The sequence below is a fragment of the Bombina bombina genome, chromosome 6 (assembly GCF_027579735.1).
Source record: "Bombina bombina isolate aBomBom1 chromosome 6, aBomBom1.pri, whole genome shotgun sequence".
Lineage (NCBI taxonomy): Eukaryota > Metazoa > Chordata > Amphibia > Anura > Bombinatoridae > Bombina > Bombina bombina.
The window spans coordinates 867,918,064-867,929,287 of record NC_069504.1 but is presented as its reverse complement, the minus strand read 5'-3'; the positions used below and the strand labels follow the sequence as shown (position 1 = coordinate 867,929,287).

At 37.4% G+C, this 11,224-nt stretch overlaps 1 protein-coding gene across 1 annotated transcript in view; it reads right to left on the bottom strand.

The window, feature by feature from the left end:
• Positions 1-386: 386 nt before the first annotated feature.
• Positions 387-11,224, bottom strand: part of LOC128663814 (vitelline membrane outer layer protein 1 homolog) — a 52,462-nt gene continuing 41,624 nt past the window's right edge. The window contains exon 5 of the mRNA XM_053718336.1: positions 387-803. Within this exon, the coding sequence (XP_053574311.1) occupies positions 509-803 (295 nt within the window). The 3' untranslated portion in view covers positions 387-508. The remainder of the gene's footprint in view (positions 804-11,224) is intronic.

The following is an 11,224-nucleotide window of genomic DNA, read 5'->3' as shown; positions in this document are numbered from 1 at the left end:
TTTTACCATGGAGTTGTAATTCCAATTTGTGCACTAATTTGAGCACCCTGCCCTATGAATAGCGCTCTATTTGTTATATGGGCCCATGTTTTTTTTTATGGAGGTACTAGATGTGCTGTTTCACAGCCTCTAATGTACCTTTTCCCTTATTGATAGGGTCAAGAGACACCTGATTTGAAAGAAGTCAAATCATTCAAATGAATGGTCAGTCTAGTCTAGATTACTCACAGAGAACACTCAAATCAAAGTGATGTTTGAATAAAAATAACTGTCAAACACTACATAAGTACAAGAGTGAACAATGTCACAGCACTTAAAGGCTTAAATATTTTAAATTAAACTTTAAAGATACATTTTTACTGAAGCAATGCAAATGACATGTTAGGTTTATTCACCAATTATTTAATAAAGTATACCTTGCCTTGGACATTTTGATATGGATTTATATATACTTTTTTAACATATGTTTAAAGATGTTTAAAGATTGTCCATGAAAAATAAAGAAGAATCAGTTTGAGCAGCAGAAAAAACGAACATCATTGAGGGCTGTGTCATCTCTACGTCCTTGTGCACCTTCCACCTTGTTTTGGATGCCACATATACCATTAGCACAGTCCAAGCTCCATTGTCCATAAGAACCCCACTGAAGTCCAGAACCCTCAATGACTTGGTTGTTTGAGCATTTAAATTTAATGTTGTTAGCTGCTGTGTCATCACCGCTTCCCTGATGTGGCTCGACTCTTAAAGAAAAGGCAATAAGTTGGCTATCAAGACACCAGAATGCTGAGGACCAGGATCCCCACCTGTAGGAGAAGATAAAGATCTGTTTAAAAGTGTAAATAAGTAATACAATATTCTTCCATTGATGTGAAAACCCCAACTGTAGAAATTTCCAACAAATGAATGTCATCATATATTTCCATTTCCCTTTACTTGTTAATGGCTCGATCTGTAGACATAGATATTTCTGATAATCATAATAAACTACATGAATACACAACTTATCTTCATTGTTCCCTGAAAACCTTCATAAACCACAACCAGCTTAGCTGCTTTCTGAAAAATTACAGGAACAGCTCTCATATCTTAAAGAGACAGTCTATACCAACATTTTTATTGTTTAAAAAGATAGATAATGCCTTTATTACTCATTCCCAAGTTTTGCATAACCAACACAGTTATATTAATATACTTTTTACCTTTTTGATTACCTTGTATCTATGCCTCTGCAGACTGTCTCCTTATCTCAGTGCTATTTGCAGACTTGCATTATAGGCAATTATTGCTGACTCATGAATAACTCAATGGAAGTGAGCACAATGTTATCTATATGTCTAACATGAGCTAGCCGTGTCTTGCTGTGAAAAGCTCTAAAAATTATCTGAGATAAGAAGCAGTCTGTAGTGGCTTTGAGACAGGCCGAAATTTAGGGGTTTCAAGGTTATAAAGTATATTGAATGAGTAGTAAAGGCCTTATCTATCTTTTAAAAATATCGGCTAGATTACGAGTTTTTTCGGTAAGGCTGTGCAGACAACGCTAGTATAATGGGTTTTTACAAACCCGGCGTTAGCCGCAGAAAAGTGAGCGTTGAGCAAAATTTTGCTCCACATCTCACCTCAATACCAGCGCTGCTTACGGTAGCAGTGAGCTGGCAAAACATGCTCATGCACGATTCCCCCATAGGAATCAATGGGGGAGAGCCGACTGAAAAAAAAACTAACATCTGCAAAAAAGCAGCGTTCAGCTCTTAACGCGGCCCCATTGATTCCTATGGGGAAAGCAAATTTACGTTTACACCTAACACCCTAACATGAACCCCGAGTCTAAACACCCCTAATCTTACACTTATTAACCCCTAATCTACCGCCCCCGACATTGCCGACACCTGCTTTATATTATTAACCCCCCTAATCTGCCGCTCCGGACACCGCTGCCACCTACATTATACTTATGAACACTAATCTGCTGCCCCCAACATCGCCGAACCCTACATTATATTTATTAACCCCTAATCTGCCGCCCCCAATGTCGCCGCAACCTAACTACATTTATTAACCCCTAATCTGTCGCCCCCAACGTCGCCACCACTATAATAAAGTTATTAACCCCTAAACCTAACCCTAACCCCACCTAATTTAAATATAATTTAAATAAATCTAAATAAAATTACTATCATTAACTAAATTATTCCTATTTAATACTAAATACTTACCTATAAAATAAACCCTAAGATAGCTACAATATAACTAATAGTTACATTGTAGCTAGCTTAGGGTTTATTTTTATTTTACAGCAACTTTGTATTTATTTTAACTAGGTAGAATAGTTACTAAATAGTTATTAACTATTTAATAGCTACCTAGTTAAAATTAAGACAATTTTACCTGTAAAATAAAACCTAACATAAGTTACAATTACACCTAACACTACACTATAATTAAATTAATTCCCTAAACTAACTACAATTAAATACAATTATCTAAATTGCGAGAGAAAAAAACCCCACTAAATTACAGAAAATAATAAAATAATTACAAGTTTTTTAAACTAATTACACCTAATCTAATCCCCCTAATAAAATAAAAAAGCCCCCCAAAATAATAAAAAGCCCTACCCTATACTAAATTACAAATAGCCCTTAAAAGGGCCTTTTGCGGGGCATTGCCCCAAAGTAATCAGCTCTTTTACCTGAAAAAAAAATACAATACCCCCCCCAACATTAAAACCCACCACTCACACACCCAACCCTACTCTAAAACCCACCCAATCCCCCCTTAATAAAACCTAACACTAACCCCTCGAAGATCACCCTACCTTTAGAAGTCTTCACCCAACCGGGCCGAAGTCCTCAACGAAGCCGGGCGAAGTGGTCCTCCAGACGGGCAGAAGTCTTCATCCAAGCTGGGCAGAAGAGGTCCTCCAGACGGGCAGAAGTCTTCATCCAGACGACATCTTCTATCTTCATCGTTCCGGCGTGGAGCGGCTCCATCTTCAAGACAACCGACGTGGAGCATCCTCTTCATCCGACGACTCCCGACGAATGAAGGTTCCTTTAAGTGACGTCATCCAAGATGGTGTACCTTCAATTCCGATTGGCTGATAGAATTCTATCAGCCAATCGGAATTAAGGTAGGAAAAATCCTATTGGCTGATGCAATCAGCCAATAGGATTGAACTTCAATCCTATTGGCTGATCCAATCAGCCAATAGGATTGAGCTCGCATTCTATTGGCTGATTTTTCCTACCTTAATTCCGATTGGCTGATAGAATTCTATCAGCCAATCGGAATTGAAGGGATGTCATCTTGGATGACGTCACTTAAATGAACCTTCATTCGTCGGGAGTCGTCGGATGAAGAGGATGCTCCATGTCAGTTGTCTTAAAGATGGACCCGCTCCGCGCCAGAAGGATGAAGATAGAAGATGCCGTCTGGATGAAGACTTCTGCCCATCTGGAGGACCTCTTCTGCCCGGCTTGGATGAAGACTTCTGGCCTTCTGGAGGACCACTTTGCCCGGCTTCATTGAGGACTTTGGCCCGGTTGGGTGAAGACTTCTCAAGGTAAGGTGATCTTCAAGGGGTTAGTGTTAGGTTTTTTTAAGGGGGAATTGGGTGGGTTTTAGAGTAGGGTTGGGTGTTTGGGTGGTGGGTTTATATGTTGGGGGGGGTATTGTACTTTTTTTATAGGTAAAAGAGCTGATTACTTTGGGGCAACTTTTAAGGGCTATTTGTAATTTAGTATAGGGTAGGGCTTTTTATTATTTTGGGGGGCTTTTTTTATTAGGGGGATTAAATTAGGTGTAATTAGTTTTTAAAACTTGTAATTATTTTATTATTTTCTGTAATTTAGTGTTTGTTTGTTTTTGAACTTCAGATAATTGTATTTAATTGTATTTAATTGTAGTTAATTTATGGAATTAATTTAATTATAGTGTAGTGTTAAGTGGTTTTATTTTACAGGTAAATGTGTCTTTATTTTAACTAGGTAGTTATTAAATAGTTAATAACTATTTAGTAACTATTCTACCTAGTTAAAATAAATACAAACTTGCCTGTAAAATAAAAATAAATGCTGAGATAGCTACAATGTAACTATTCATTATATTGTAGCTATTTTAGGGTTTATTTTATAGGTAAGTATTTAGTTTTAAATAGGAATAATTTAGTTAATGATAGTAATTTTATTTAGATTTATTTAAATTATATTTAAGATAGGGGGGTGTTAGGGTTAGACTTAGATTTAGGGGTTAATAACTTTAATATAGTGGCGGCGACGTTGGGGGCGGCAGATTAGGGGTTAATAAATGTAGGTAGGTGTCAGTGATGTTAGGGACGGCAGATTAGGGGTTAATAAAATTTAACTAATGTTTGCAAGACGGGAGTTCGGCGGTTTAGGGGTTAATATATTTATTATAGTGGCGGTGATGTCCGGTTTGGCAGATTAGGGGTTAAAAAATTTGTGTTTGCGATGTGGGGGGGGCCCTCGGTTTAGGGGTTAATAGGTAGTTTATGGGTGTTAGTGTACTTTTTAGCACTTTAGTTAAGAGTGTTATACTACGGCATTAGCCCATAAAACTCTTAACTACTGACTTTCAAATGCGATACCAAGCTTGACAGGAGAGGGTCTACGGCTCGCTTTTAGGAAGACTCGCAATACCAGCGTTAGGCAAATCCCATTTAAAATATAGGATACGCAATTGAAGTAAGTGGATTTGCGGTATTTCCGAGTCTGGCCAAAAAAGTGAGCGGTGAGCCTGTCATTTCAAGACTCGTAATACCAGCGGGCGTTAAAAAGCAGAGTTGGGGCCTCTCAATGCTGCTTTTTAACCCTAACGCAAGACTCGTAATCTAGCAGTATATATTTTGTAGTAGACTGTCCTTTTAACTGCTCGTTGAAAAAAACTTTCTCTAGCTAACTAGATCCTCACTATAGTACCTCAAGGCCTTAAAGGTTCAAGCTGCCCAAGAATAGGCAAAGTACATTTTTTTCATTTTCAGTGATCTAAGCAAATCAAGGAGAGGTTAATTAAAGAGATAGTGAAATAGATAACAGTGGGAAGATAGAACATGAGGTCCCCCAAATCAATTTTTTTTAATATTTAAAAAATTAAGTTCATACTGCAGCCTTCACAAGTCTAATACTTGTACATATTTATATTCTTTTTTTTAATAGTAATTTGCTCTTTTTACCCCTAGTCTAATCAGACATAGGCCATGTCAGTGCCTTGCACATGTGTAACATAATAGTCTTGGAATACTAGCAAAGATGTTCAAAGATGGCCATTTTCAGGCTTTTTCAAGTGCCTTGAGGTATTGAATTTGAAAAGGCAAATTTTATAGGTATTAGTATCTAAAATTATCTTAAAAATGGATAGTAATCACCAAGAACTTTTCAGCTCCATGTTAAAAGTAGGGCCTTTCTGAAAACGGAATCAAGGCTGGAGGCAATAGCCAAAATTGCGATATACTGATCACATTGAAACGAAAAGTGGCTTTTTCAGCCAGAAAAAGAACCAAAAATGCCTCAGTCGATTGATTAATCCCTCTATTAGAAAAACCTATTAGAAATCGATATGAGTTACATAAAGGCTCGTTAAACTCATCAAAACAAAATAAAAATCTGTACAAAACTGGCATTTTGGGATTTTGAAAAAAAGGTTTTCACAGACATTTATGAAAGCAAAATAAATGCAGTCACTACAAAATAAATTGGGCCACCTAATTAATTCAGTATTTATCATTACTGGAGGCTAATACGTTTTATTGTATTTTTTTTTCATTTAACTAGTAATTCGTGTACAAGTTTTATAATTAAAAGTGTGATTTAAACGTATTATTAAAGGGATATAAAGTGTTAGAAGAAAATCCTCTATATATCAGAGCATTTTACTTCAGCATTCTTGTTTGCATATAGCTAAAAACTATGGGCCAGATTACAAGGGGAGTGCGAGCGATAAGGGGTTTATCGCGGGTGTTTGTGCTCATCGGGCTTACCGTTCATATTACGAGTTGAACGTAAACGCGATTGATTGAGCGCAATCGCGATTTACATTAGAATGATTACCGCGACTGGTTAACTGTTTTGCAAAACTAAAAAGTGTCACAAAACACTTCAAAAATACATTACACAGTTGCACTCGTAATAACACCATTTAATAAAAATAATTAAAAAAAATATTGCAAAAAAAGTTATAAGGGCTCAAAGATATGAAGGGGCATATTTATCAAGCTCTAAAGACCGCTGCTCCACAACCTGTCTGCCTGCTCTGAGGCAGCGGACAGAAATCAACCCGATCGAATACGATCAGGTTGATTGACACCCCCTGCTAGCGGCCGATTGGCCGCAAATCTGCAGGGGGCGGCATTGCACCAGCAGTTCACCAGAACTGCTGGTGCAATGATAAATGCTGACAGCGTATACTGTCAACATTTATCAATGTGCAGCGGACATGATCCGCAATATCGGATCATTTCCGCTCGCACCATAATAAATATACCCTGCGGTCTCGGGTGTTAGAAAAAAGGGCAAAGGGCTTTCACATAGAGATACATACATAAAGATGTACAGTATATGTATGTCTATATCTATACATATGTATTTATATGTGTATATATGTATTTACAGACATATATACACATATAAACACATAATAATATTTATGTAATATTCATATTTAATAAAGGTTTAACTATGTATTTACTGTAAATATTTCACATAGCAGAATATGTATAGTATATGTAAAGTATTTCTAAATAGATATTCCTATGTATATCTGTATATATCTACACCTTTATATATATATATATATATATATACACAAAAGAGTAAAGTTAAGCACTCACTAGACTTCGAATATCTGAGTTAAAAAAAATTATTTGTGACATTTTGGGACCTCAAACGTCCCTTCAGAAGAAAAAAATTTAACTCAGATATTCGAAGTCCAGTGAGTGCTTCACTTTACTCATTTGTTTATATACTCCTTAAGAGCACCCTGGCAGTTGCAGGATGGTGGTGAGAGTGAATATACCTTCTGAACTTTTGCTTAAATATATATATAGGTATAAATATATAGTAACAAAAAACAGTCATATATATATATATATATATATATATATATACACATAGAACATATTCTGCTATGTGAAGAATATTGGAATGTGAAATATTCATATTTTCATGTCTGGTTAGCGCACATGAGAATATGCAATCAGGTTTGTGCGAGAGTGGGATGCCAACACGATATTCTAAGTTCGGCTTTTTCCAACGAGTGCAAAAAGCTTACTTCTAATGCAATTAACGCTTGAGCAGGAGCGTTAATTAGCTCCCCACTTGCAATCTGGCCCTATATGTTTAACCTCTGGGCAAAGGGATTAAAACATATTCATCTAGATTACGAGTTTTGCGTTATGAGGGGTGTGGTGCTAACTTGCACGTTATTGTCATCGCTCACTTACCTACAGCGCTGGTATTACAGGTTTTCATAAACCCAGCGTTATCAGGCAAGAAATGAGCGTAGAGCAAAATTGTGCTCCATACCGCAATCCAATACAAGCGCTGCTTAAGTCAGTGGTGAGCTGGTTTTACGTGCTCGTGCACGATTTCCCCATAGACATCAATGGGGAGAGCCGGCTGAAAAAAAGCCTAACACCTGCAATAAAGCAGCGTAAAGCTCCATAACACAGCCCCATTGATTCCTATGGGGAAACTAAATTTATGTTTACACCTAACACCCTAAAATGAACCCCGAGTCTAAACACCCCTAATCTTACACTTATTAACCCCTATTCTGCCGTCCCCAACATCGCCGACACCTACATTATACTTATTAACCCCTAATCTGCTGCCCCCAACATCGCCGCCACCTACATTATAGTTATTAACCCCTAATCTGCTGCCCCCAACATCGCCGACACCTACATTATACTTATTAACCCCTAATCTCCCACCCCCAATGTCGCTGCAACCTACTTACACTACTTATTAACCCCTAATCTGCTGCTCCGGACATTGCCACCACTATAATAAACATATTAACCCCTAAACTGCCGCACTCCCGCATCGCAATCACTAGTTAAATATTATTAACCCCTTATCTGCCGCCCCTAACATTGCCATCACCTACCTACATTTATTAATCCCTAATCTGCCGCCCCCAACGTCGCCTCCACTATACTACATTTATTAACCCCTAAACCTAAGTCTAACACTAACCTTAACACTCCCTAACTTAAATATAATTAAAATAAATCTAAATAAAAATTCCTATCATTACCTAAATTATTCCTATTTAAAACTAAATACTTACCTGTAAAATAAACCCTAAGATAACTACAATATAACAAATAGTTACATTGTAGCTATCTTAGGGTTTATTTTTATTTTACAGACAAGTTTGTATTTATTTTAACTAGGTAGAATAGTTACTAAATAGTTATTAACTATTTACTAACTACCTAGTTAAAATAAATACAAATTTACCTGTAAAATAAAACCTAACCTGCCTTACACTACAACCTAACATTACACTACAATTAAATAAATTAAATTAATTAAATACAATTACTTAAATTACCCCAAAAAACACTAAATTACACAAAATAAAAAACAAAATTATCAGATATTTAAACTAATTACACCTAATCTAATAGCCCTATCAAAATAAAAAAGCCCCCCAAAATAAAAAAAACTCTAGCCTAAACTAAACTAAACTACCAATAGCCCTTAAAGGGTCAGTAAACCTTAAAAATAATGTTATATAATTCTGCACATAGTGCAGAATTATATAACATTACATTAGCCAAACTTTTTAAATCATAATATTGCCTTTTTATTTTGCAAAAATATCGCTGTTTTACAGACCCGCTCTCTGTACTCTGCTGAGCGGGTCTGTTGTTTTTACTGAGCGCATCGGGCCAGCTGTATAGTCACAGACCGGCCCGACCGCGCCATTAGACACAGTGCAGCTTGCTCCTGCTCTGTCTGACAGCGGGAGCGAGCTGCACTGTGTCTAATGGCGCGGTCGGGCCGGGCTGTGACTATACAGCTGGCCCGATGCGCTCAGTAAAAACAACAGACCCGATCAGCAGAGTACAGAGAGCGGGTCTGTAAAACAGCGATATTTTTACAAAATAAAAAGGCAATATTATGATTTAAAAAGTTTGGCTAATGTAATGTTATATAATTCTGCACTATGTGCAGAATTATATAACATTATTTTTAAGGTTTACTGTCCCTTTAAAAGGGCCTTTTGCAGGGCATTGCCACAAAGAAATCAGTTATTTTACCTGTAAAAAAAAATACAAGCAAACCCCCAACAGTAAAACCCACCACCCACACAACCAACCCCCCAAATAAAATCCTACCTAAAAAACCTAAGCTCCCCATTGCCCTGAAAAGGGCATTTGGATGGGCATTGCCCTTAAAAGGGCATTCAGTTCTATTGCTGCCCAAACCCTAATCTAAAACTAAAACCCACCCAATAAACCCTTAAAAAAACCTAACACTAACCTCCGAAGATCCACTTACAGTTTTGAAGACCGGACATCCATCCTAAACAAAGCCGGGAGAAGTCCTCAGCAAAGTGGCAAGAAGTCTTCATCCAAGCCGGCAGAAGTGGTCCTCCAGACGGGCAGAAGTCGTCATCTAGACGGCATCTTCTATTTTCATCCATCCGGTGAGGAGCGGGTCGATCTTCAAGACATCCGGCGCGGAACATCCTCTTCTTCCGATTTGGATTGGAACAGCCAATAGAATGCGAGCTCAATCCTATTGGCTGATTGGATCAGCCAATAGGATTAAAGCTCAATCCTATTGGCTGATTTCATCAGCCAATAAGATTTTTTTCACCTTTAATTCTGATTGGCTGATAGAATTATATCAGCCAATCAGAATTAAAGGGACGCCATCTTGGATGACATCATTTATAGAATTATATCAGCCAATCAGAATTAAAGGGACGCCATCTTGGATGACATCATTTAAAGGAACCTTCATTCATCGTTAGTCATCGGAAGAAGAGGATGCTCCGCGCCGGATGTCTTGAAGATGGACCTGCTCCTCCCCGGATGGATGAAGATAGAAGATGCCATCTGGATGAAGACTTCTGCCCGTCTGGGGGACCACTTCTGCCAGCTTGTATAATGACTTCTCCCGGCTTCGTTGAGGACTTCTTGCCGCTTCACTGAGGACTTCTCCCGACTTCTGTCCGGTCTTCAAAGCTGTAAGTTGATCTTCGGGGGTTAGTGTTAGGTTTTTTTAAGTGTTTATTGGGTGGGTTTTAGTTTTAGATTAGGGTTTGGGCAGCAATAGAGATAAATGCCCTTTTAAGGGCAATGCCCATCCAAATGCCCTTTTCAGGGCAATGGGGAGCTTAGGTTTTTTAGGGCTTTTTTATTTTGATAGGGCTGTTAGATTAGGTGTAATTAGGTGTAGTTAGTTTATTTTGTCTAATTTAGTGTTTGTTTTTTTGGTAATTTAGGTAATTGTATTTAATTAATTTAATTTATTTAATTGTAGTATAATGTTAGGTTGTAGTATAAGGCAGGTTAGGTTTTATTTTACAGGTACATTTGTATTTATTTTAACTAGGTAGTTAATAACTATTAAGTAACTATTCTACCCAGTTAAAATAAATACAAACTTGCCTGTAAAACAAAAATAAACCCTAAGCTAGCTACAATGTAACATTGTAGCAAGCTTAGGGTTTATTTTACAGGTAAGTATTTAGCTTTAAATAGGAATAATTTAGTTAATGATAGGAATTTTTATTTAGATTTATTTTAATTATATTTAAGTTAGGGAGTGTTAGGGTTATGTTTAGACTTAGGTTTAGGGGTTAATAAATGTAGTATAGTGTCGGCGACGTTGGGGGCGGCAGATTAGGGGTTAATAAATGTAGGTAGGTGGGGGCAACTTTAGGGGCTGCAGATTAGGGGTTAATAATATTTAACTAGTGTTGCGATGCGGGAGTGTGGCGGTTTAGGGCTTAATATGTTTATTATAGTGGTGGCGATGTCAGGAGCGGCAGAATAGGGGTTAATAATTTTATTTTAGTGTTTGCGATGCGGGAGGGCCTCGGTTTAGGGGTTAATAGGTAGTTTATGGGTGTTAGTGTACTTTTTAGCACTTTAGTTAGGAGTTTTAAGCTACAGCTTTGAAGAGTAAAACTCATAACTACTGACTTTAGAATGCGTTTACGAATCTTGCGGGATAGGCTGTACCGC